This window comes from Pleurodeles waltl, chromosome 6 (assembly GCF_031143425.1).
Source record: "Pleurodeles waltl isolate 20211129_DDA chromosome 6, aPleWal1.hap1.20221129, whole genome shotgun sequence".
Classification (NCBI taxonomy): domain Eukaryota; kingdom Metazoa; phylum Chordata; class Amphibia; order Caudata; family Salamandridae; genus Pleurodeles; species Pleurodeles waltl.
The window spans coordinates 58,056,457-58,083,239 of NC_090445.1; the positions used below are offsets into that span (position 1 = coordinate 58,056,457).

The window sequence follows — 26,783 nt, forward strand, 5'->3', positions numbered from 1 at the left end:
CCCATCACTCCCCAAGATCAAGCACAGGGCATGTTGCCCCCTCAAGAACCAGTGGTCTTGTTTCATCTCCCGGCTGAGGTGCCCTGCCGTCCCCCGTCCCCCGTCCCCCGTCCCCGTGAGGTGCCTGCCTATTTACCAACTGATGCCCCTGCAGTGTTCTGTCCGTGTTGAAGCAGATGACATGTGTGGTCTTGGATTTTGGCCTGTGGCCATGTGGCTCACGAAAATTGAGGAGTGGGCTGTGTCCCTTCTTCTGTAAATATGTATATATCTATTATCTTGCCTAACGTATTATTTCTACTGTGTTGACCTTATTACAAACACTTTCGCGAAATCATTTTGTCCTTGCATTATTCAGCCGAGCTTCGGGGTCAACTTGTTTTTGCAATGCATCTGGTTTAGTGTATGGTGTGTGTATGTGGGGTGTGTGTTGTGCATGTGTGTGTGTGTGTCACTCTCTTCCCCCCCCCCCCTTGTGTGCTAGATGGCTGTACTGTCTTGGCTGGCGTTGGTGTTCGTGGTGGAGCAGAACGTACAATGTCATAGGAAAAACATGCAGTTTAGGTTCCATGGCGGCGTGGTTCTTCCTTGTGACTCCAATGCTGAGTCCTTTTCCTTCTGAGCTCAGTTTCCAATAGGATTTTGATGTTGTTGGTGCTGTCCCAGAAAAGGTGGGTAGAACATTGATTTCTGTCTGGCTGTAGGCGGCTACCGCCGTGGTGCCTGTTGTTTCTGCTGTGGTGGTCAGTGTGGTACATTGGCTGTCGTTCGGACATCTTTCCGCCATGGTCATAATTTGACAGTAGTTACCGCCAGCCTGTTGGTGGTATTACCGCCACTTTATCACCGACCGCCAGGGTCGTAATGAGGGCCTTAGTCTTTCTCATAGACATATCCATAGAGCAACACAAAGAGAAGTTACCCGATTAGAGCATGTCATGGGAGAAATACACAAAAAACCCTCATTAAGCTAGGTCAATGCCAGAGAATGTTCCAAGTAAGATTACAGACTGACAAACAGGACAGACCAAGCATACCACTAATACCACCAAGGAACTAAACTAATAAAGGCCAATATGGCAAACCATAGAAACATAAAGTTTGATGGCATCTGTCGCTGTAGATACACATGTTGTGCATAGCCCGCCATCTGGTGTTGGGTCGGAGTGTTACAAGTTGTTTTTCTTCGAAGAAGTCTTTCGAGTCACGGGACCGAGGGACTCCTCCTCTTTGTCTCCATTGCGCATGGGCGTCGACTCCATCTTCGATTGTTTTCTTTCCGCCATCGGGTTCGGACGTGTTCCTTTCGCTCCGGGTTTCGGAACGGAAAGTTAGCTAAATAATCGGAAAATTACGTCGGTATTATTGCGTTCGGGATTGGGTTAGATAGAATCGACACCGAATCGAAGCGTGAAGAGCTCCGGTGCCCTTCGGGGTAGTTTTCGATCCCCCATCGGGGCCTGGTCGGCCCGACCGCGTGTAAAACAACGCTGATGGAACGGACCCCGTTCCGATTCTGTCCTAAATGCCACAACAAATACCCGTATACAGACCAACATTTGGTCTGTAACCTGTGCCTGTCGCCTGAGCACAGTGAAGAAACTTGCGAGGCCTGTCATGCGTTCCGGTCCCAAAAAACACTCCGTGACCGTCGAGCCAGAAGACTGCAGATGGCGTCCACGCCGACAGGACACCGAGAGTTCGAGGAACAAGAGGAAGAGGAAACCTTCTCGATCCATGAATCGGACTCGGAGGAATTCGACGACCAAAAAACTGTGAGTAAGACGTCGAAGCCAGCACACAAGAAAAGTGACAAGGCCCAGGGGACGCCACTGCCACCAGGCCATGGCTCGACCCATAAATTCGGTGACCGACCATCGGCACCGAAAAAGGCCGAAATAGTGCTGAGATCGTCCGACTCCGGTCGAGACACAGGCACGCAGCCATCTCGGGACCGAGAAGGTGCTGCCGATAAAGATCGACGCCGAGATGGCGGAGCCAAAACTGCTCGACGCAGAGACAGTGGCACCGAGGAGGATCGACGCCGAGAGGGTTCGACTCCGAAAAAGAGGAAGGTCGCCTCGGAGCCGAAAAAGAGTACAGACATGGTTTCGGTGCCAAAACGACCTGCAACTGAGCCAACAACCGGTTCCTATTCAGAGGAGCAATCACTTTCCTCACAAATGCGAAAGCATAGATTTGAGGAAGAGTTACAATCCACCGAAGTGGATCACACTCAGAAACGTATTTTTATACAGAGTGGAACAGGGAAAATCAGCACCCTACCCCCTATTAGGAGAAAAAGGAGACTTGAGTTTCAACAAGACCAAGCACCACAAGCAAAACTGGTGAAAAAGGTAACTCCGCCACCCTCTCCTCCACCTGTAACTAACATTTCACCGGCACAGACTCCGTCACATTTCCCGGCTCACACCACTATGAGCCAAGGTGACCAGGACCAGGACGCTTGGGACTTATACGACGCCCCAGTGTCAGACAACAGTCCAGAGGCGTATCCTACAAAGCCCTCACCACCAGAGGACAGCACAGCATATTCACAAGTGGTGGCTAGGGCAGCAGAGTTCCACAACGTGTCCATGCACTCGGAACCAGTCGAAGATGACTTCTTATTCAACACCCTCTCCTCCACCCATAGCTCCTACCAAAGCCTGCCTATGCTCCCAGGAATGCTTAGGCACGCAAAGGAAATCTTCAAGGAGCCGGTCAAGAGTAGAGCAATAACACCAAGGGTGGAAAAGAAATATAAAGCACCTCCCACAGACCCTGCTTTCATCACCTCACAACTGCCACCAGATTCTGTCGTAGTAGGAGCAGCTCGTAAGAGAGCCAACTCTCACACATCAGGTGATGCACCACCCCCAGATAAAGAGAGCCGCAAGTTCGATGCAGCCGGGAAAAGAGTTGCAGTACAAGCTGCAAACCAATGGCGCATCGCTAACTCACAGGCGCTACTTGCGCGCTATGACAGAGCCCACTGGGACGAGATGCAACACCTCATTGAGCATCTACCCAAAGAGCTACAAAAGAGGGCAAAACAGGTGGTTGAGGAAGGACAGAACATATCTAATAATCAGATACGCTCCTCTATGGATGCAGCAGACACAGCTGCGAGAACAATTAACACATCTGTAACTATAAGAAGGCACGCATGGCTACGAATGTCTGGTTTTAAACCAGAGATACAGCAGGCAGTGCTCAACATGCCATTCAATGAGAAACAATTGTTCGGACCAGAAGTGGACACGGCAATTGAAAAGCTAAAAAAGGACACTGACATAGCAAAAGCCATGGGCGCACTCTACTCCCCGCAGAGCAGAGGCACTTTCAGCACCTTCCGCAAGACAACCTTTAGAGGGGGGTTTCGGGGTCAGGCCACACAAGCCAGCACCTCACATTCAACACCGTCCACCTACCAGGGACAGTACCAAAGGGGAGGCTTTCGGGGCCAATACAGGGGAGGACAATTCCCTAGGAATAGGGGAAAATTTCAAAGCCCCAAAACCCCTACAACCAAACAGTGACTCACACGTCACTCATCCACTCCACACAACACCAGTGGGGGGAAGAATCGGTCAGTATTACCAAGCGTGGGAGAAAATAACAACAGACACTTGGGTCTTAGCAATTATCCAACATGGTTATTGCATAGAATTTCTACAAATCCCTCCAAACATACCACCAAGAACACAGAATATATCAAAACAACATTCAGACCTTCTAGAAATAGAAGTTCAAGCATTGTTGCAAAAAAACGCAATAGAACTAGTACCAAATACACAAATAAATACAGGGGTTTACTCACTGTACTTTCTAATACCAAAAAAGGACAAAACACTGAGACCAATCCTAGACCTCAGAACACTAAACACCTACATCAAATCAGAACACTTTCACATGGTCACGCTACAAGAAGTGTTACCATTGCTAAAGCAACAGGACTACATGACAACCTTAGATCTCAAAGACGCGTATTTCCACATACCAATACATCCGTCGCACAGGAAATACCTAAGGTTTGTATTCAAAGGAATACACTACCAATTCAAAGTATTGCCGTTTGGTCTAACAACCGCACCAAGAGTCTTTACCAAATGTCTAGCAGTAGTGGCTGCACACATCAGAAGGCATCAGATACACGTATTCCCGTATCTAGACGACTGGCTAATCAAAACCAGCTCACTAACAAAGTGCTCACACCACACAAATCAGGTCATACAAACCCTCTACCAACTCGGGTTCACTATCAACTATGCCAAATCACACATTCTGCTGTGCAAGCTACAGCAATACCTAGGAGCCACAATAGACACAACAAAAGGTATGGCCACTCCAAGTCCACAAAGAGTTCAAAATTTCAACAAAATCATACAACGCATGTATCCAAAACAAAGAATACAAGCAAAAATGATATTACAACTCCTAGGCATGATGTCCTCATGCATAGCCATTGTCCCGAACGCAAGACTGCACACGAGGCCCTTACAACAGTGCCTAGAATCACAATGGTCACAAGCACAGGGTCACCTTCTAGATCTGGTGTTGATAGACCGCCAAACATACCTCTCGCTTCTATGGTGGAACAGTTTAAATTTAAACAAAGGGCGGCCTTTCCAAGACCCAGTGCCACAATACATAATAACAACAGATGCTTCCATGACAGGGTGGGGAGCACACCTCAATCAACACAGCATACAAGGACAATGGAACGTTCATCAAACAAACCTGCATATAAATCACCTCGAACTGCTAGCAGTTTTCCAGGCATTAAAAGCATTCCAACCAATCATAACTCACAAATACATTCTTGTCAAAACAGACAACATGACAACAATGTATTATCTAAACAAACGGGGGGAACACACTCGACACAGCTGTGCCTTCTAGCACAAAAGATATGGCAATGGGCAATTCTCAACCACATTCGCCTAATAGCACAGTTTATTCCAGGAATCCAGAATCAACTTGCAGACAATCTCTCTCGAGATCACCAACAAGTCCACGAATGGGAAATTCATCCCCAAGTTCTAAACACTTACTTCAAACTTTGGGGAACACCGCAAATAGACCTATTTGCCACAAAAGAGAACGCGAAATGCCAAAACTTCGCATCCAGATACCTCCACAGGCAGTCTCAAGGCAATGCCCTATGGATGAACTGGTCAGGGATATTTGCATACGCTTTTCCCCCTCTCCCTCTCCTTCCATATCTAGTAAACAAATTGAGTCAAAACAAACTCAAACTCATACTAATAGCACCAACATGGGCAAGGCAACCCTGGTATACAACACTGCTAGACCTATCAGTAGTACCCCCGTCAAATTGCCCAACAGGCCAGATCTGTTAACTCAACACAAACAACAGATCAGGCATCCAAATCCAGCATCGCTGAATCTAGCAATCTGGCTCCTGAAATCCTAGAATTCGGCCACTTAAACCTTACCCAAGAATGTATGGAAGTCATAAAGCAAGCTAGAAGACCATCCACTAGAAACTGCTATGCAAGCAAATGGAAAAGGTTTGTTTGCTACTGCCATCATAATCAAATTCAACCATTACACGCATCTCCAACGGATGTAGTGGGTTACTTACTACACTTACAAAAATCAAACCTCGCCTTCTCTTCAATTAAAATACACCTTGCAGCAATATCTGCATACCTGCAGATTACCCATTCAACTTCACTATTTAGGATACCTGTCATTAAAGCATTTATGGAAGGCCTTAGAAGAATTATACCACCAAGGACACCACCCGTTCCTTCATGGAACCTCAACGTTGTCTTAACAAGACTCATGGGTCCACCTTTTGAACCCATGCATTCTTGCGAAATACAATTCCTAACCTGGAAAGTTGCATTTCTCGTCGCCATCACGTCTCTAAGAAGAGTAAGTGAAATTCAGGCGTTTACAATACAGGAACCTTTTATACAACTACACAAAAATAAAGTAGTCTTACGGACCAATCCAAATTTTTTACCAAAGGTTATTTCACCGTTCCACCTAAATCAGACGGTAGAACTACCAGTGTTCTTCCCACAGCCAGACTCCGTAGCGGAGAGGGCACTACATACATTAGACGTCAAAAGAGCACTAATGTACTACATCGACAGAACCAAAAACATCAGAAAAACTAAACAACTGTTTATTGCATTCCAAAAACCTCATACAGGAAACCCAATATCAAAACAGGGTATAGCCAGATGGATAGTTAAGTGCATCCAAATCTGCTACCTTAAAGCAAAAAGACAGCTGCCCATTACACCAAGGGCACACTCAACCAGAAAGAAAGGCGCTACCATGGCCTTCCTAGGGAATATTCCAATGCACGAAATATGTAAGGCAGCCACATGGTCTACGCCTCACACATTTACCAAGCACTACTGTGTAGACGTGCTATCCGCACAACAAGCCACAGTAGGTCAAGCCGTACTAAGAACCTTATTTCAGACTACTTCTACTCCTACAGGCTGAACCACCGCTTTTGGGGAGATAACTGCTTACTAGTCTATGCACAACATGTGTATCTACAGCGACAGATGCCATCGAACTGAAAATGTCACTTACCCAGTGTACATCTGTTTGTGGCATCAGTCGCTGAAGATTCACATGTGCCCACCCACCTCCCCGGGAGCCTGTAGCCGTTTAGAAGTTATCTTCAACTTTGTACATTTGTAAATATATATTATTGAAACCTTAAAATAGGTACATACTTATTCACTCCATTGCATGGGCATTATTACTAACAAACACAACTCCTACCTCTCCCTCTGCGGGGAAAACAATCGAAGATGGATTCGACGCCCATGCGCAATGGAGACAAAGAGGAGGAGTCCCTCGGTCCCGTGACTCGAAAGACTTCTTCGAAGAAAAACAACTTGTAACACTCCGACCCAACACCAGATGGCGGGCTATGCACAACATGTGAATCTTCAGCGACTGATGCCACGAACAGATGTACACTGGGTAAGTGACATTTTCATTATGCTTATTTTAGGACAAAAATTCTCGACCAAAATAATGATCCATTTGCAAAAAATGGGATACTTGCAGGATCGCTCTCACTGCAGATGAGCACACATGATCAAACCCTTTTGAACATGCTAGTAGAGCATACTGTGCCTTGAGTAGCACTTTTCTCCAAATATTAAATGGCAACTCCAATGGGCAGCCAAGCAGCAGGGCAAGCTTTTTGTCAATGTGGTGGGGCCTGCTGAGATCAATCCCCATCTCAGGTGGGTCCCGGCAATGCCCAATAAAACTGCTTGTCTTCAGCTCCAAAAGACTTTGGTTGTTAAGTGGTATTGACTTTTTACGTTTACAGTTCCACACATCTGCCATGAGAGTGTCAGATCATGCTTTCTGAGCAAGGCAAAGAAGAAGGCATAGAAATTCACACTCAACTAACCTTAACCCTAAGGCTAAATCCTACAATCCTACACAGAGAAATGGATAGGATCACAAAAAATGTCTAATGGCCTGCTGTGAGAAAGTAGCCTCTTTCTAGCATGGTTACCCCAATGTTGGCCTGTTTGTGAGTGTGTGTCAGTGTGTTTTTACTGTGCCACTGGGATCCTGCTAGCCAGGACCCCAGTGCTGATAGGCTGTGGCCTAATGTGTGTGTTGTCAGTAGTGCTTAGCTGTGTCTCTGAGGCTCTACTAACCAGAACCTCAGTCCTTATGCTCTCTCTGCTTCTAAATATGTCACTATAGGCTAGTGACTTCATTTACCTATTCCAGTTGGCACACTGGACCCACCCTTATAAGTCCCTAGTATATGGTACCTAGGCACCCAGGGCATTGGGGTTCCAGGAGATCCTTATTGGCTGCAGCATTTCTTTTTGTCACCCATAAGGAGCTCAGACAAACCCTTCCACAGGACTGGCACTACAGCCTGTGTGAAATAGTGCACACATTATTGCATTTTCAGTGACACCTATATGTCTAACCTTCATTTACTGAAGACTAGGTGCAAAGTTACTAAGTGTGAGGGCACCCCTGCACTAGCAAAGGTGCCCCCACGCAGTCCAGGGCCAATTCCCCAGACTTTGTGAGTGCGGGGACGCCATTGCACGCGTGCACTACATATATGTAGCTTCAGAATGGTAACCCCGAATATGGCCATGTAAGGTGCCTAAGATCATGGAATTGTCCCCCCATTCCAAATCTGGTATTAGGGAGCCAATTCCATGCATCCTGGGGGCTCCACCTTGGACCCCCAGTACTGCCAAACCAGCTCTTTGAGGCTTGCACTGCAGCTACAGCTGCTGACACCTCACAGACAGGGTTCTGCCCTCCTGGAGTATGAGCAGCTCATTCCCAGGAAGGCAGAACAAAGCATTTCCTTTGGGAGCTGGGTGTTACACCCTCTCCCTTTGGAAATAGGTGTTATAGGCTGGGGAGGGGTAGCCTCTGGAAATGCTTTGAAGGGCACAGATGGTGCCCTCCTTGCATAAGCCAGTCTACACTGGTTCAGGGATCCCTAGTCCCTGCTCTGGTGCAAAGCTGGACAGAGAAAAGGGGAGTGACCACTCTCCTGTCCTTCACCACCCCAGGGGTGGTGCCCAGAGCTCCTCCAGTGTTTCCCAGACTTCAGCCATCTTGTTTACCAAGGTGTGGGGAAACTCTGGAGGCCTCTGAGTGGCCGCCAGTCCCAGCAGGTGACGTCAGAGACCCCTCCTGATAGGTCCATACCTCATAAGGTAGCCAACCCCCCTCTCGGGGCTATTTAGGGTCTCTCCTGTGGGTTTCTCTTCAGATTCTACTTGCAAGTTTCCAGCAGGAATCCTCGGCAACTACTACTTCATCCTCTGACCCCGGATCGACCGCAGATTGCTCCAGGAACCGCTGTAACAGCAACAAAGTATGCAGAAGGGCTACTTTTCCTCTGCAACTTCAGCTCCAGCTTCAGCCAACAACTGCAACCATTTCCACGTTGTGCACAATCTGGGGATTCCCTGTCTTCACCCTGCACCAGAAGGACCTAAGAAATCTTCAGTGGAGTGACAGAGTCACTTTCCTGCTCTTGCAGGCACCTTCTATGTCGATGACCGGTTCTCTTGGACTCCTCTCCTGGTGACGAGCATGCTCCTTGGAACACAGGTGGTGGACCCCTACGACACAGACTGGCCTAAGGTCCTGCTGTCCAAATTTGGAGGAGATAAGAGCTTGCCTTCCCCGTTAACGATAGTACCCCTGTGCACTGCGTCATCTTCACCTCCTGGGGCCTCTGTGCACTAATTGCAAGAATCCTTCGTGCACAGCCTGGCCCAGGTCACCAGCACTCTATCCTGTGACGCTCAACTCGCTAACTTGACCTCCGGCAGCGTGGGACCTTCTTTTGTAGTGCTGCACTAACCACAATTTGCACCTTCTTTATCCCCATGTCCTGGGACCTCCATTGGTGCTGCCTGGTCATCTGTGGGTTCCCTCCAGTGTTGGGAACCCTCTCTGCCTACTCAGTCTGGGTTGAGGCCCCCAGGTCCCTCCTGGGTCCAGGCAGCGCCAACAGTGCTTGAACCAAGGCTTGTTGGACGAATCCAGCACCGAAACTCGCCTGCATCCAACAACTCTTCATGGGATATCCATTGCATCAGGCAGGAACCCGCAGCCATCCTCCTTTGGTGCATTCCTGCAGTCTATGTCCAATCGGGGACTCTTCTTTTGCACCCTATTCTAGGTTGGCAGGGGCTCCTGTTCTTCCTGGAACATCTTCCACTTCTGGACTTGGTCTCCTCTCTTCGCAGGTCTTCAGGTCCAAGAATCCACCAGGTCTTGCTTGGTTCCTGCTATAACTCTAATCACGACTTGTAGTGTGTTCTAAGGAAACTTGCAGTATCTTGCTCCTACTTTCCTGGGCTCCGGGGTGGGGTATTTTACTCACGTTTGTGGTTTTCTTACTCTCCCAGCGATTCTCTACACACTACACTTGTCTAGGGAGGAATTTGTGATTCGCACTTTCTTAGTATATGGTTTGTGTTGCCCCTAGACCTATTTTCTCCCATTGCATTATATAGCATTTCCTATTGTTTGCACTATCCTATGTTTAATTACTTACCTTATTTTAGTGTCTAGTGTATATATTGTGTATAATACTTACCTCCAGAAGGAGTATTACCTCTAAGATATTTTTTGGCCTTGTGTCACCCAAATAAACTACCTTAATGTTTGGTAACACTGAGTATTGTCTTTACTTGTGTATAAGTACTGTGTAACTATAAGTGGTATTGCATGAGCTTTGCATGTCTCCTAGTTCAGCCTAAGCTGCTCTGCTATAGCTACATCTATCAGCCTAAACTGCTAAAACACTAATACATTTTACTAACATGGGATAACTTTTCCCCGGTATAAGGTCTAAGTACCCACTACAAACCTGGCCAGCCTCCTACACCTGCGAGCCTACAGAGAAGTGCTTCACTCACTTCTGTGACCTCCCCGATATTTGGCTGCATTACATTGTGTCCATTAAATGTATACTTCAAAACAGTATTTTTTCTACTGATAATCTCAATATGTTGTAACGAATATTGTTACCTATAGATGTAACACCTTGTACCCACAGAAAAATAATAAATACCAGTAGTGCCATTGAAAAGGTGAAATTGCTTTTATTTGAACATTGTATTGTTGTAGGAAATTAAATAACAAGTAATATTGTTGTGTTTGGAAATACTGTTTGTAGCCTAATGTGAGAGTTCAGGGCCTCTAGGAAGTTCAGTGCCCATAGGGTAGTTGAAAGTGGAGGATCGTTTGGGCAAAACACACTGTGTCACACAGCTACTCAAGCTCTGTTGGTGCAAAGAGGTACTAAGCATGCAAGGTGGTTGAGTTCCCCTTCAGCATATTTAACAATTTAACAGTATAGATCTTCTCTGCAGTCCTATGAATTGGATTCTGGCCCCTTAGTGAACGACAGCCATGGATTTTGTCTCTGGTGTAGTCCTTTTTGAACAGGGATATGCATAGTGCCAGCAAGTCAAAACTTGTACACTGGATAAGGGAGAGCAACTCGCTTTAGGAATCAAATTCCATGTTCACTCCAAATGTTAGCGGGAACCAATCTTTGCATTTATCTTTTAGGTCACCATTTCTTCTTGGCATCAATTAATGGGTTCACCTGCCACCTTGTCATTGGTGTATTACAATAGACAGTTTCTGTCCCCAGTTCAGAGCACAGGATGTGAGGGTGCTGCATTTGCCTAGTCTTTTCCATGAAGTCTGTGTCATTTGGTAGTGAACCTGCCAAAGTCTTTGTTCTAGTTTTGCTCGCATCTTGACCTACGGAAACTGATAAAAGTGTTCAGCCAAGTTATTACTGGTCATGCTCCAGCAACAGCAACAATGCGTTGATTCTGCTCTCTCAGCAGAGGATGCTCCGGTGTTTTAGCAGAATACCTGATGACCGCTTCCAATGGTCCTAGTTGCACGAACAGGGAGAGTTGAAGTCTGTTTGTCCGTGAGACTGGGATCTGGAGACTAGTCAGGTAGCCCTTGGACTCACTGTGGGTTCTAGTGATATAGGTCCAGTCTTTACCCTGTTAGAGAGAGCAGCGTGGCAGAACAGCATGGCAGAGTTCTTCCAGAGCAGCAGTCCAGTAGAATGGCCGTCCTTTAGCACAGCAGTAGTTCTTCATAGCAGAGTGGTTTTATGTCCAAAGTGTACTGTGCCATAGGTCCAGTACTTATACCCAGTTGTGCCTTTGAACTTCGGTTGACATCAAAGAAGTGTCCTTGAAGTGCACGAAGGTTCTCCCTTTGTGCTCTGGCTCATGATTCAGTACAGGGGAGTATGAACCCTCCTGTGTGTGTGGACAGTCTATTTGGGTGTAAGTGTGAGGCTGTGTCCAACTCGTCTCTACCATCCTCCCCAGAAGATCTATCAAGTCACACCTAAGTTCCGTTTCTGTGGGGCTGTCTCGAGGGAATACAGAAAGTCCAGCTGTCAACTACCTGAGACTGATCCGAGTCAGGCTGCAGGAACAAAAGGACTAGGAGGAAGGAAATGCCAACTTTCTAAAAGTAACAAAACAACTAAGTGGGTAGGCCTATTAACCGTCAGCAAGGCTAGGCCACTGAACTATTTGAAAAAAACAAATGCCAGTACTGACCTTACTTTAACAAAGCAATGAACATTAAATGACAACTCAATCTCCTAGTTCTGAAACTCAAAAGCCAAAAGAGCCTCAAAAAAGCCCCTAGTTATTTGGTGACACACAGGGAGTGCAAACTTGTTCTATAATTTGTGGCCTAAATCAGGGATCCAGACTCTAAAATGTTCATGAAGTAGACTCCCTGCGTGCCTGTGCTTCCTTTGTCATCAAACTCCTCGATTCTTTAAACTGATGACTCATTTCGAACCCAATATCAATGTGGGTGATTGAGTTGTGCGTATTCTTTTAATGTTTGTTGTCATGTTTTGTGTAACAATTCATTGTCATGATTATGTGATGTTGTTTTTTATGTGATGTGGGTCACACAACAAAATGTGAACTGATGTAATTCATGATGTTGTTCCTTGTCTATAACAGTTTTATGAAACACTTTAAAAAAAAAAAAAGTTTAGCAAAAGTAAAGAGGTTAATAAATGGTGATCACAGTAACTGAGTTTTGTGTGCATGAATATAAATCATTGCTTTGTTGAAGTAAGGTCAGTACTGGCATTTATTTGTTTCAGACTTTTCAAAATTGGCATTTTCAAAGTTGTAATGATGCATTCGACTTTACCATCCAAGAGGAAATAACATTATAAATCTCAGGGATGTGGAATTCCTATCGCCCGACGCCCGGGACATCTTGTTTGGGGTCAAGGGCAACAAGTTTTTAATGTTTACTTTGTCCTTGGGACAAGTAGGCCCAACCCTCTGCAGCACAAACTCCTTTGGCTGCCTGTTTACAGAGAGTGGAACTCTCTGCAGTTGAGGTAATGTGTTTCCAAAAGCTAATGCTGTTTGAACTTGTATTTATGGTTCATTATTTGAAAGTCTTCATTATTAGGGTGAGTGCTGTAAATAAATGTTTTAAGGTCACACTTCACTACTGACGTTGGTTCCAGTACAAAAAAAAAAAAATGTGTATACACATGTTTGAAAAGTTTAGGCTATGAGGCTAAGTATAATGCTCCAAGAATGCTCTCTGATTAGATGCAAATGAAGTGTAATTTAGTAAAATGTTTTGATGCATGCTAGTATTTCCCAAAAATATTTCTAATGGAAAATCAGTGTAACTATTTTCAACACGATTATGGGAAGCATGAAAATAAACAAACACTGACAAAGCCAACTGATCTGACATATTTTTATAAGTCTTTTAGTTTCATCAATGCTTGTCTTGTTTTGACATGGCTTTTGTAACACTTTATTGTTGTGGGAGCTACCAGGCCCTCAACATTGTAACAAACACTGTAAAAAAAAAAAAAACATGTTTTTGAACTCTAAAAGCACACGTTGCCACCAGTGGCATAACAAAGGCCCCGCAGCCGCCCTCCAGGGGGCCCCTTCAGCACAGCACCTGCCCTGAGTGAGTCTGGAGAGGGGGCTCCTCCATGTTCTTTGCAAAGGGGCACCCTCCAGTTTCGTTACGTCACTGATTGCCACTGTAGTACCTGACACTGAACAAAACTACTTTGTGTGCCAATATGCTCCTTGTGGAAGAGCAGAATGCGATCACTCTCAGTAAAGCCAGCCGACAGAGAGAGAAATAGAAGTTTAATAAAAACAAAATGTCTTTGTTAACACCAGACCTAATTAGGGACCAAGACCCACATGTAGGTAGCTTTTTGCATGTTGCAAACAGCGACTTTCGCTGTTTACGACGTGCAAAAAGCACATTGCGATGTACAAACCCAGTTTTGCGATTCGGTAACCTGGTTACCGTATCGCAAAACGGGTTTGCGACTCGCTATTAGGGAGGGGTGTTCCCTTCCTAATTGCGACTCGCAGTGCAATGTAGGATTGATTTGCGAACGCAGGCGCAAACCAATTACAGTTTGCACCCATTTCAAATGGGTGCTAACACTTTCGCAAAAGGGAAAGGGTCCCCATGGGACCCCTTCCCCATTGTGAATGTCACTGACTTGAGGACCACTGCCTGCTCTGAAAAAATGAAATGAAAACGTTTCATTTTTCGTTTTTGTAATGCATCTCGTTTTCCTTTAAGGAAAACGGGCTGCATTACAAAAAAAAAAAAAAAAACTGCTTTATTGAAAAGCAGTCACAGACATGGTGGCCTGCTGTCTCCAGCAGGCCACCATCCCTGTGAGGGCCGCCATTCGCGAGGGGGTCGCAAATTGCGACCCACCTCATGATTATTCATGAGGTGGGCATTTGCAAAGTCCTTGCGAATCACAGATCGTGTCAGGGACACCATCCTACGTTCGGATTTGCGACTCGAGTCGCTCTGACTCGCAATTTGCGGGTCGCAAATCTGAACCTACCTACATGTGGCCCCAAATTCTTAATGAAAGTCACAAAAGTGCACCCATGGTATATGTCGTACCCCTATAAAATATTTGTGAACTGTATTTTAGCATGGGTAAATACGCATGTGTAGATTTGCTCATGTGAAAATGTATTGAGCATTTGCAAGTTCATTTTCCCTCCAGCCACTTTCTTCCCAACCCTGGAAGAAGTTCTAATTCTGCCATTGTCAGGAGTAAATGTCCAACCTTTCTTATCATGGGAAAATATTAGAGAGAAGCCTGTGAAAATCTTTAAAACATGCAGGTTAGTAGGTTTGCAGACTCAAAGGCATTCCAGCCCTGGAACTACTGCTTACTGCTTCCTCCAGCCCCAGTACGCAGAGCTGCAGAAAAGTGGCAAAATAAGAAAATTGCTACAGTAGGGATTGAAACTGCAAGTATTCAAGCCCTACTGTGGTAGTAGCCCTGGCATAATCAGAGAGGCTATTATCAGAGCTCTTACATAATGAGATTGCTGCCATAATTTGGCGCCACACTACATGGCACCAAAGGGACAAATAGATCTTTTTACAGGACAAGTAGATTTGAGAAGCAACCTGTCCCCTGGACAAGTAGATATTTTAATAAATTCCACACCCCTGAATCTATAGTTATAAAACATAAGAGATCTGCTCCCTCTCAATTGGGATTTACAGGTTATTAGGTGTAATAAGGAATCCCTAATGTTATCCTACAAAATGGTTAGGCCTCACAGAAATAAAAAATGAATTTGTGAGTTTTTCACTACCAGAACATCTAAGACTTAAAGGTACATGTCCTACCTTTTGGTTACATAGCACCCTGCCCGATGGGGTAACTAGGGCCTACTTTGAGGGTGATTTATATACAATAAAAGGGGAGTTTAAGGTTTGCTAAGTTGATATAGCCATGTAAACTACATACACAGGCTCTGTAGTGTCAGACTTGAGACAATTGTAAGAGCTACTAGAGTGGGTGGCACAAGCAGTGCTCAAATCCTACTAGCAGCATTTATCTTACAGGCCCTGGTCACACTTAGTGCACTTTACTAGGGACTTATAAGTATATTAAATGTGCCAATTGTGGATACATCAATGAAATCATGTTTAGGGGAGAGCACACAACAGCACGGTTAGCAGTGGTAAAGTGCTCAGAGTCCCTAAGCCAGCAAAAAGGCTTCTGCAAAAATATGAGGCGAGCAGGCAAAGTGTTTCAGGGAATACTACCTTAAGACAGTCAAGTTCAACAAATGAGGTTCCTCTGTGTTGTCTGCACTGATTTTGCTAGCTCTCCGGCCAGGGCTTGCAAATGCAGTGACAGGGGTTGCAAGGAGCAAGCCAGGGGTTTTCCTGTGCTCACAAACTGCGTCTTCTTTGATATCCAGCAACAAGCTCCTCCAGCTCCAGCATGGCGCTGTATCCTCCAAGATAGTCAGAGAAGGTACCACAGCTTCTCAAGTACCTCTCCGATATTGCCTGTCCTTGGCTCCTTCTGCTTGAGCTGCTGCCATTAGGAAAGCACGCTTCTGGCAGAGCCCCAAGACATGATTAGCGCTGCCACCGAGCACATTGGTGTCTCAATGTAGGTCTTTGGTTGTACCTTTTCAGGAACTAAGGGCCTGTCTTAGATATTGAAGGATGGGTTACTCCGTCATGACAGTGACGGATATCCTGTTCACTGAAATCTAAACACTATTGAAAATAATGGGATTTACATTTCAGCAGATGGGATATCTGTCACCGTTGTGACGAAGAAACCCATCTTCCAATATCACAATCAGGCCCTAAATCAGTTGAGGGGAAGGCGCAAGGGGTGGGAGTTCTAGGGTTTGAAAATGGAAGACAAATGTGGTGTACCAAGAAGAGGAGTTATGAGGGGAACTCAGGAGAGACATAAGACTCTTCAGTAATATCTCAAGGTCTGGAGATTTGTCTATTACTTGTGTGGTGAATCCTCTACACTGGCAGGTTGCTGGGACAAACTGCCAAACTAACCCTAAATGTAAACCTAAATTCTTTGAATAAGGAAGCTCTCAAAGGTGCAGGCTTTTCCATGCCATACGCCACATTGGTAATATATTGTTGTGGTATATATTGCTCTCTTCTTAAGCAAGAAAATTATATAATGCACATTAAAGATCTGAAATACACATTTGTATGCTATTGATTTGATAACCATTGGTTGACCTCACATTTCTCTCCATGTCTTTCTTTCTCTAGGTTGTCAAGAGCATATTTCACAGGTATGATTCTCTTCACAACTGTCAATGTAAATATTTTATAAATGGAATACAATAGTGGTGGTGTGAATAACATACGTGCACATGTGTGTCGAAGACTGGAAGGGTTCATTAACAAAAGAAAAATCAATGTTTCCGAATCACGTGTCGCGTTTGCTCTCAATATCCTAAATGAGACTACTGGATTTCTAGGTAGCAGGGTCGTTCATGGTGTGGGGGACTAAGTCTGACCCACTAGGAAGGACCCCTGTCACCTTCAATCCGGTTTTGCTCCGGCTAACTACAAGTGCCTCATCTCTCCCAAGGGGAAGGGATGATTGGGCAGCCGAGCGCATGACATCTTTAGAACTTCTCAGGGAAGTCGTGGTCACTCAGATCCTAACCAGCTCTCTCATTTACGGTATGATCTCATATACAAATGACAAAGGCAGTTTAAGTTTTATAGATTGATTTAATAAAATGACTGCATTTTAGATAATAAGGTGTGAGCCGCAATAACCAGAACCATACAACACAGTAGCATTGAAATAGTAACGAGGAGAGTGAAACATAAGAATAACGCTATCATAGTGTTAACAGATTACGTTCTCTCTAATTAAGTTCTATTTCGAGCACAGCATGTTAAGCTCTAAGCTTGCCTTTCAGATTCCCTGGGAAGACATCAACCCTCACACTTGAGTAAAGGCCTGTGATCTGGATCAGCATCTGCAACAGGGCAGTCAGTGTCTAGTTGTGGTTCCCTGGTCGGAATCTCCCTCTTGCGTGTATTAGGACAAGGAAGTGTTTTTATAACTAACATGTCTATGTGGTAACAAAACGTTTCTACGCAAGAATGTATATCGTCTACAACCCAAAGACTAAACTACCACGTCTATCGGCAATGTACCAGACTGTATCCTTGACTGAAGCACAGAGTGGGCAAGAATGTGTTATTGAGAACTCCGGTGCTGAAGTAGGCTAAACAGTGTGATATAAAAAATAAAACAAGACCGTAGAACTGGCTATTGAAAAATAACAGTACGAAGCTGAATAAAAATGCATCTAGAGCAAAGTGCACAGAGGCCCGATGCTACGAGCAAAGGAAAAAAATGCATCCAGGGTAAAGTGCACAAAGGCCTAACGCCTGAAGCAAACGCACAAAGGCTACATAAAAATGGCTACACTACAACAGAATCTGCCAGCTATGGTGGGTCACATGACTATGCCGAACAAAGAGATTACACAAGGTGCCTTAGTCTGAGCTCACTAGAGAGAAAAAAGACAACCTTCAAGTTGTAACAAGAATGTAAACTCATGTGAAAGCTAAACTCTAAATGTCACAAAATGCTTTTCAACTAACGCCCATCACCAATGACTTGATCTTATATGAGTCCTTAACATTCTAATGTATATAATCAGTTCTGGCTGAACAGTTGTGGAATCTCCACCTTCTCTAACCAGGACAAACCATTTAGTTTTGCATAATTACGATTCTTTGACAGTCTAACTCTGTACTTCAGGAAAAAAAGTAAAGAAATGAGCTGTCTTAGAAATTCTTATGGACAGTCCTTTATGGTGAAAATGTGTGGGATGAGTATGCCTTATTGCAGGTACAACATGAGCAGGGTAACAAGACCTGGGTGAGTCCTTTGCCAACCAGGAATAAGCCCAGATGTCACAAACATAAAAAGTTCTCAGCTGATGACCGGTAAAGCTAGGGTTTACAGTACCACGGATGGGAGATTGAAATACTATGGGTGTAGTGTAGAATCAGATCAACTATTAAAGAAAAAGTCGTACTTCTACTCTTGCAGGTCATTCTATAGGCAGTGTCAGCAAGATAAACAGCACAGGGTATGATATGCTGGCCTGGAAAACGAACACCTCCTGTCAAAAAGGGAAGGTTGAGATAAACATTCAGAGAGGTACTGTCCCTAAAGGTACAACTCAAGACATTGTTCATCTTTGTCAAACTGTACCCAGACCATGGATATTCCTCCATTGATGCAGAAGCTGCACAGGACACAGATCCAGCAAGAAGGTTAGGTTCTGCCTGCACTGCTCCAGGAAATGCAGAAATGTGTCTTGATGTAAGGGTCAGTTCTGAGAGTTGCCAACAGCTCATGGCTGTTGATTTGTTCATCCCTACCGGCCCGCCCTTCCAAACGAAGTCACTCAATGACCGACTAATATTGTTTGCAGAAAAGAGGACTGGCCTTACCCATCGAGGGATCAGATAGCTGGGAGGCTTCTCACTAATGGGGGTCACAGGCCACACCGATGAGGATTGTGCATCTGGGCTACAAAAACCAGTTGCTCTTTTGGGTGTTGGATCAGTGGCTCAGTGATGGGAAGTGTGCACAGCAGGTCCAAGATTCCTTTGGCTAACAAGAGCAGTTTCATTGGTAACCTGGGGCCAGATGTATCAAGATTCCAGTTTGCATTTCTTAAGTAGCAAATTTTGAGAAAGTGCTATTTAAGAAATGCAAAATGGAATGTATCAAATTTGCGTTTCGGTAATAGCGATTTCTTTAAATTCGCAAACGCTATTACCGAATCGCAAATAGCGATTGCGACTACATTCACCCCTATGGGCCTGTAGGTGTGAATGGTTTTGCATTACTCAAATTGCGAATTCCAGTTAGGAATGTGAAAATTAGGAAATGCAAACCCCGGGGGCCTAAGGCCCCCTCTGATGCACCCCCAAAAAATATTTGGACATGTAAGGCACACACATGCCGTAGGGGCATGTGTGCGTTACATGTCATTTTTAAAAATGCATTTTTAAAAATTGCACATGCTTACCACCAAATTGAATTTTGTGGTAATTGCATTTCCTAAATGCCCAATTCGCATTTAGGAAATGCTTGATACATGTGCTTAAGAAATCGCAAATAAGGATTCCTTATTTGCGATTTCCTATTTAGAGAATCGCAATTCGCGATTCTCTAAATAGGGTTGCAATTTTAAGGATTCGCTATTTTAGCGATTCCTTAAAATTGCACTGCGAATGCCTTCCATACAGTCTGAAAGTTATTTTTGCATTCGCAAATGGCCAAATTTTGCAATTCGCACCGTTTGCAAATGCGAAATCGCTTGATACATCTGGCCCTTGGTCTCTTGGTTCAGTGTTCCACTTGCAGTGCTAAGTGTGCATCCAGGTGGATATTCCACAGCTCTTAAGTAGTATTTGTGGTGAGCAGGATTAGGTACAGTTCCAGTGGCACGGTGAGCACAGGATCCATCTTTCGATATACCTGTCACAGTTTGGAATACAAAAAAGTAATGGGTAGGATGCTTGAATTAATTTCAGCCACTGGTAACTACCCGGGCCTCATCCCAGTCAATCCTATTTTTATGCCCATCTCAGAATGGAAGTAGCCAAATACAAATCAGCACTGGTCCAAGTGAAGCATGATTAAATTAGCACAAAGAAGATACGCATATTAGAGGATATAGTATAGTGGATAGATTATATGTATTAGAAAATTACATTCAAGTAGAGGAAATGGAAAACAGTTTGGGCCTGATTAGGAGTTTGGCAATGGTTTTCACCATCCACTGAACTTCTGACGGGGAGGTTGCCGCCACATTGGCTACCTCCCCGTCAGACCCATTAAGAGTTTCCTGCTAGGCTGGCAGGCGGAAACCTAGGTTTCTGCCTGCCAGTCTAGTAGGAATCAGGCTACAGCATTGTCTCCGGCTCGTAATCAAGCTGGCGACAATGCTGTAGCCAGCAGGGTGCACCAGCATCCTTGCAATGTTCACTCTCTGCAAAGCAGAGAGTGAACATTGTGATGGTGCTAGGCAGGGGGGCCCATGCAGTGCCCATGCCAAGTGCAGGGGCAGTGCGTGGCCCCCTGCACCTGTTCTCCACCAGCATTTTCATGGCGGTGTTACTGCCATGAAAAGGTTGGCGGAGAATGAGGTTGTAATCCGCAGGGCAACGTTGCATGCAGCGCTGCCCTGGCGGATTAGAATCTCTGCTACTGCCAGACCGCCGGAGCTGATGGTTGGACCGCCAGGGTTGCTTTGTGGTAGTCAGACCGCTGCATAGGTGGCGGTCCAGACTGCCACCACAAGTGTGGCGGTCATAGGACCGCCACACTCGTAATCAGGCCCTTTGTGTCTGACGGTCGCCTATTTTTGGAAGGCCCATTAGGGGTTATTCAAAATCATATTTGATTGACATGGCAATTGAAAGCAATCAGGTATGGGTGCGAAACGGAGCAGTGTTTAAAGATGATGTTTTCAAAATTGCATGAGTTGTAGAGATTTACACTCTGCATTTTGCTGAGACTGTGTTGTCTGCTAGTTCCTTGCAAATTAAGAAATGTTTTGTTAGCGTAAAGGAAATTTTGATAGACATGCTTGAGAAAGTATGTAAAATTTTTAAAAAACAGATTAGTCAGTCCTAATTTGTGACTGGCCTGCCACAATTGCCCTGTTCAGGAGTGCCAATATGGATACTAGTGGATGCGCTTATTTCAAGAACTTACATAAAACATTACTACATTCGAATAGTAAAACAAGTTGACCATGCCATGTATAACAATGGATGGAAATTTTCAGTTCAGATGCATTACATTTGTGATAGTGTTAAAATCGAATTTATTATAAAGAGTTATATTCAACATTGTAAGGAACCGATATAGGACAGCTGTTTTCCAAATGATGTTTGGATACATAGGAATACTCAGTGTAGGATTTGATGAGGTTTCTGGGAGAGATGTGCCCAGCATTCAGCATCTCGCTATTGTCAGAGTCTTTTGACATATCCATTCTCTTGGTTTGTTCAAGCTCAGTGCTGCATGGTCAATTTAGAATGATTCATGACCATAAGAGCCATTATGGAAATACCACCTTGCCCTCTGTATAGCAATTGATACCGCAGGCCTTCTAAATAGAAAATGGGGACACTGAAGAGAAACGCTGAGACAGCTTACAGTCTACTGCACAAATGATATGTCTGGAGGTTAGAAGTCAGTTTGTAAAAATCAAGGTCAGTAACTATAATTCTAGGGCAATACACCAAAGAAAACTATAGGGGCTTTCCACTCTTGATTCATGAAAGAAACTTGGTAATAAAAAGCACAGATATGGAGACATGAGAGAAATATGCTTTAGGAAAAGAAATACAAGATCATGCCAACAAATCAAGGATCATGGCTTGCTTCAGTACTCATTACATTGTTTAAAAACCTTTACTCTGAGGTTCTAATATTATTGCATTACATATGATTCAGTTTAAGACAGAGGCAGTTCCTATTTGGAATAATTTGACAAACTAGCAAACCTAATGAGACAGGAGACTCGCTAAACAATTTCCAAATTCACCAACTGACCCAAACTGAATCTTAAGCCTTGCAAAAGCCCTTGATCTACTGATCACATAGGCCAAAACACATGCTGGGTGAGCCTGGCAGTCTTAAGAGAATTCAGAGCAGTTACACTGACCACTCTCTACATATACCCAACCATACCCTGACCCCTTTTTAGTGTTATTTAAAAAGAAATATGTATAGGACTAGCTCCTTTATTACATGTTGTTCTTCTGGGCTGTCTAACAGTAGGCCATCCTTACATCTGGAATGTCTCTGTTTTTTCTCAGCTCACTATAAAGTCTCACAATTTCACTTTCTGCTAGAGGTAACAGTTATGTCTCTAATTGATCTCTTGGAGAAGGTAACTGTCCATTAATTCTGGAATCGGATCAGTGTATCATGTTGCTTTTTTCCTAGGTTTGATAATATATGGAAATCCAAGGCTAATTCTGCTGGAACAAAGCTGAGTATACAGAAATTTATCCAACTGCTAACCTGTCTGCTGGACAAGATAAAGCAAGTGAAAAGTGAGTACATGCCAGACGTTAAGATATCTGTGGGAGGGCAGAACCTGGTTTAAAAAGTTAGTGTTTAGTTAGCGCCTAACCTAGTTTTGTAGTCGTTTATCTGCTGTTTATCTACTTCCACCTACATTACTTCCTCGGCTCCAGCAGCCATTTTACACATTGCAGCATAAATTGATTTTTGGAATTAGTATGTGCCCAAGAACATTTGACTGCTGCTGTGAAAAATGAAGTACAGTTGCTGCTCATTATTGTAATTACAAGTTAGAAGAGGTTGGTCTTAATAATATCTCACAATCAAGGTATGAGCACTTAAGATTGTTTTAGACATGGCGGTGCCAGTGATCTGGGTAATAAAAGTAAAGCCAATGGGAGGGGAGAAATAGGAAATATTGTGTAGGTTATGTTTTGAAAGAGAATGTGGACTGTGTTAAATGAAGAAAACAGTGTGCACTTCACTATTTGCTGGTGAAAATGAGAGTGCAGGGTTCTAGGGATCTGGCTGTGAGGTCATAAAGCAGGCCAGTAGAATATTTGAACATCTCAAGGGAAAGAAAGACCATATAGCTGTGACTTACTGGTTTGGCGGCTGAGATCAGCTCCAGCATAGGTACTGAATGTGCATTGAATGTTTGGGAATATAGACTTTTTAGGGCGTCATTACGACCCTGGCGGCTGGCGGTAAGCTGGCGCTAACACCGCCAACAGGTGGTGTTCCACCAGCTATTATGACCGTGGCGCAATAGCCACGGCCATACCGCCGGCCCCTCCACTATAATCCCCAGGGCAGCGGAGTAAGCACCGCTGCCCTGGGGATTATGAGTCCCCGACCGCCAGCCTGGCCACAACGGTAAACACTGCCATGGAAAGGCTGGTGGTAAGGGGGACTTGGGGTGCCCCTGGGGGACCCTGCACTGCGCATGCTCTTGTCATGGGCAGAGCAGGGGCCCTCAGGCACAGCCCCATCGCGCATTTCAATGCCCGAATTTCGGGCAGTGAAATGGGCGACGGGTGCTACTGCACCCACTGCACATCAGCATTGCCGCCGGCTCTATTACGAGCACGCATCAATGTTGATGTGACTTTTCCGCTGGCCCAGCAGAAAAGTCCAAATAGGGAGCCAAAAATACTGCCAGCACTGGCGCCCGCAGCTTCAGCGGTCTTTTGTGAAGACCACTGAAGTTGTAATGAGGGCCTAGGTGTTTAGACTTCAAGGAAGGCTATTTTTATCTATGGGATTATGCTGCGGTAACAAGATTAAAGAAAATGTTCTTAGAATAAATTGGACTACATGGAAGGAAGAATTCCATAAAGTTTGGTGGCGGAACATCCATCACATTTGTGACCGAGTAACCCGTCTGCCAAACTTTAAATCAGGCCCATAATTCTCATTGTCTGAGACTTGAAGAACTGTTAATTCCATTTGCTCTATATGAGAGCAAGCCTACTCTCCTTGGCTTCAGTAGCAGCACCCAATTGAACTAAGGGGCAGATGTAGGAAACAAAAAATTTGCGACTCGCAATTTGCATGCAGGCAAAACAACAGTACCGAAATAGCGACTCGCACCCGGAGTCGCAACGCAGTGTGCGAGTCCGCCGATTGCGAGGTCGCTTTTTGCGACCATGCAAAAAACGAACTCGCAATTTGCGAGTGGGTGTCGCAAATTGCGAGTTGCATGTAAATTGATTACAGGTGCTGCTGAACACTCCAGAAACCACTCCAGAACACTCTGGAAACACTTCCTGGCACATGATGATGACATCACAGCCAGGAAGTTTACTAATACACCTGGGAGGAGGGAGGACCACACCCTTTTATAACTGCTGAACTGCACACAGGAGAAACAGCAGCTGCCATGGAAGGAACTCCAAGGAAGAGAAAGCTGAAGTTCTCAGAGAGGGAGCTGGAGGTGCTGACAGACGAATGCTGTCAGCACTATGACGAATTATTTGGGAAGGCAGCCCTAAATGTGCCTGAAGCCACCAAGAAACAGCTGTGGCAGGACATCCAGGACAAAATAAATTCCCTGGGGGTGAGCCACAGGAGCATTGATGACATCAAAAAAAGGTGGTATGACCTCCGCTCCCGGACCAAGGAGAGGGTGGCTGAAAGGCTCCGGGAGATGAGAGGCACAGGAGGGGGACCATCGTCAGTGCCACCACCCACACCCCTGGAAGAAAGGGTGGAGGAAACCCTGGAGCAGGAGGCAGTATCCGTATTTGGGGACCTGGACACCTCAGAGCCCAGCACATCAACCGGTGAGTACCATGTGACATGCCTGTACCCCTATCAATGCCATACCCCCACCCACCATGTACACAGGGGCATGCTCAACCAAGATAGCTCCATTTCAGGGTAGCAAACACCAGAATGATGCATTATGGGAAATGTAGTCAAGTAGGCAGTTCATAGGCAAATGTTTATTACGAAGTGTGCAACAGATAGTAGACACTGACAGTCTGTTCCCCATGTCCCACAGGTCTCCCACAAGACACCACCACTACTCAAATCAGCCAGGTCCATGAGGACACCTCAGGACCCGCCAGCATTCCCACCTGCACGGCCAACATCATCCCTGCAGTATCCACACCTGCTGCAACTGTATCCCAAGAGGCTTCGCCAGCAACAGGCAGGAGTGAGAAAGTGGAACACACAGGGCAGCCACCGCTGCGCAGGCGACGCAGGTCCAGGACATCAGGGCTGCAGTCCAGCCAACAACCTCCCAGCACCAGTGAGGCACAGCTGCTGCATGGTCAGCGCCTACAAAATAGAATTTTAGGGAGGATTAGTGGTGTGCTGCACCGCTTCGTGCGCAATAACGAGGCCAGCATGCAGCAACTGAACTCCAGGATGGACATGATATGCACGAACACTGGGGACCTTGCCCTAGCCATGAGGGAACTGGCGGGAGGACTACTGGCCCAGGCCGAGGGTGGGCGGCGCAGGGACCGTTAGCTCCTGCACAGACTAGACAGGATGGCCACATCCATCGGCAGGCTGGCTATGAACACCACAGGCCTGTCGAGGAGGACAGTTGGGCTGCAGGTGGAAATGGGCCATTTCGCTGGGGATGTGGCTAGGGGCCTGGGACGTCTCACCCACGTCATTTACTTGATGGAGGCACGGCATCTGTCTAGGGGCACAGGGGAAACACCCCAGGACAGTGAGGAGGGCTCTACAGTGAGCAGTGTATCTGCCACTGACACTTTCTGTTGCGGAAAATATGTTCCAGGTTTGCAGGGGGGCATATTTGAATATGTGTCTCATCTACACATCCTATGACATGGGGAAAGTTTGCAATCCTGTAAAAGTCCAGCTTGGTGCTGTTTATTTCTGCCTCATTCCTTGGTAGGTATATGAAGCGTGCCATGTGTGTGACTAAGGCATCTAGGAAGGCCCTGAGGAACCTTGACACTGCACTTTGGGATACCCCACCTGCCACAGCAATGACCCCCTGATAGCTCCCTGAGGCCAAGAGGTGCAGTGAGCATAGCACTTGCACATGCGTAGGGATGGCGCAGCCACGCAGAGTCTGGTGTTCTAGCTGTGGTTTCAGTAAATCAATTAATTCTAGTATGGCTGCGCTGCTAAGGCGATATTTATCGTATATCTCATCCTCAGTTTGCTGAAAAAGAGTCTGCCTTGTTCTATATATCTTCTCCTGTCTGTGGCCCCTCCTCCTCCTCTGCTGTGCGGCGTGGACTCTCCTCCTCACTGCTATCAGGTATATCTCCACCATCTTGAGTAACCCAGATGCTTTCTGGGTCTCCTTTTATGCTTTGGTTATGGTTACCACCTGCTCTGAGTTAGTGGTAAATGGGACATGCAAACTGGGCTTTTTGCGACTAGTCGCAATTTGCGAGTTGCAATTGCATAAGCTTTGCGACTCGCAAATTGCGACTTGCTATTTGAGGGTCGCAAAATGGGGTCGCAAATTTTGCGAGTCGCAAACGGCTCGCATCGCTTTTTGCAAGTCGGAAATGGGGTTTTTGAATCCCATTTCCGATTTTGCATTGTCGCAAATAGCGAATCGGGCCATTTGCGACTCGCAAAACTTTGCTACATCTGGCTCTAACTTCTACTGCCAGACACACAGATTAAAGATGGCTCTTTTTCCATCTTGAATCCTTTTTCAAAGATCTCGTCCAACATAGAACTGTACACTAAGATATATCCTTTACCCATAGGAAATTAATTAGGGAGCATTGCCCTAAGCAAACGTATTGTCCAGTACTTTCCACTGGCCAATGTTGCTAACACGGAC

General features: G+C 45.4%; 1 protein-coding gene across 2 annotated transcripts in view; it reads left to right on the top strand.

The window, feature by feature from the left end:
• LOC138299191 (E3 ubiquitin-protein ligase TRIM39-like) overlaps positions 1-26,783 on the top strand; it is a 170,307-nt gene that overhangs the window by 51,199 nt on the left and 92,325 nt on the right. For both annotated transcript variants that reach the window (XM_069237289.1, XM_069237290.1), the window contains exons 4-5: positions 16,672-16,694; positions 22,412-22,521. In XM_069237289.1, coding sequence (XP_069093390.1) covers positions 16,672-16,694; positions 22,412-22,521 — 133 coding nt within the window. The remainder of the gene's footprint in view (positions 1-16,671; positions 16,695-22,411; positions 22,522-26,783) is intronic.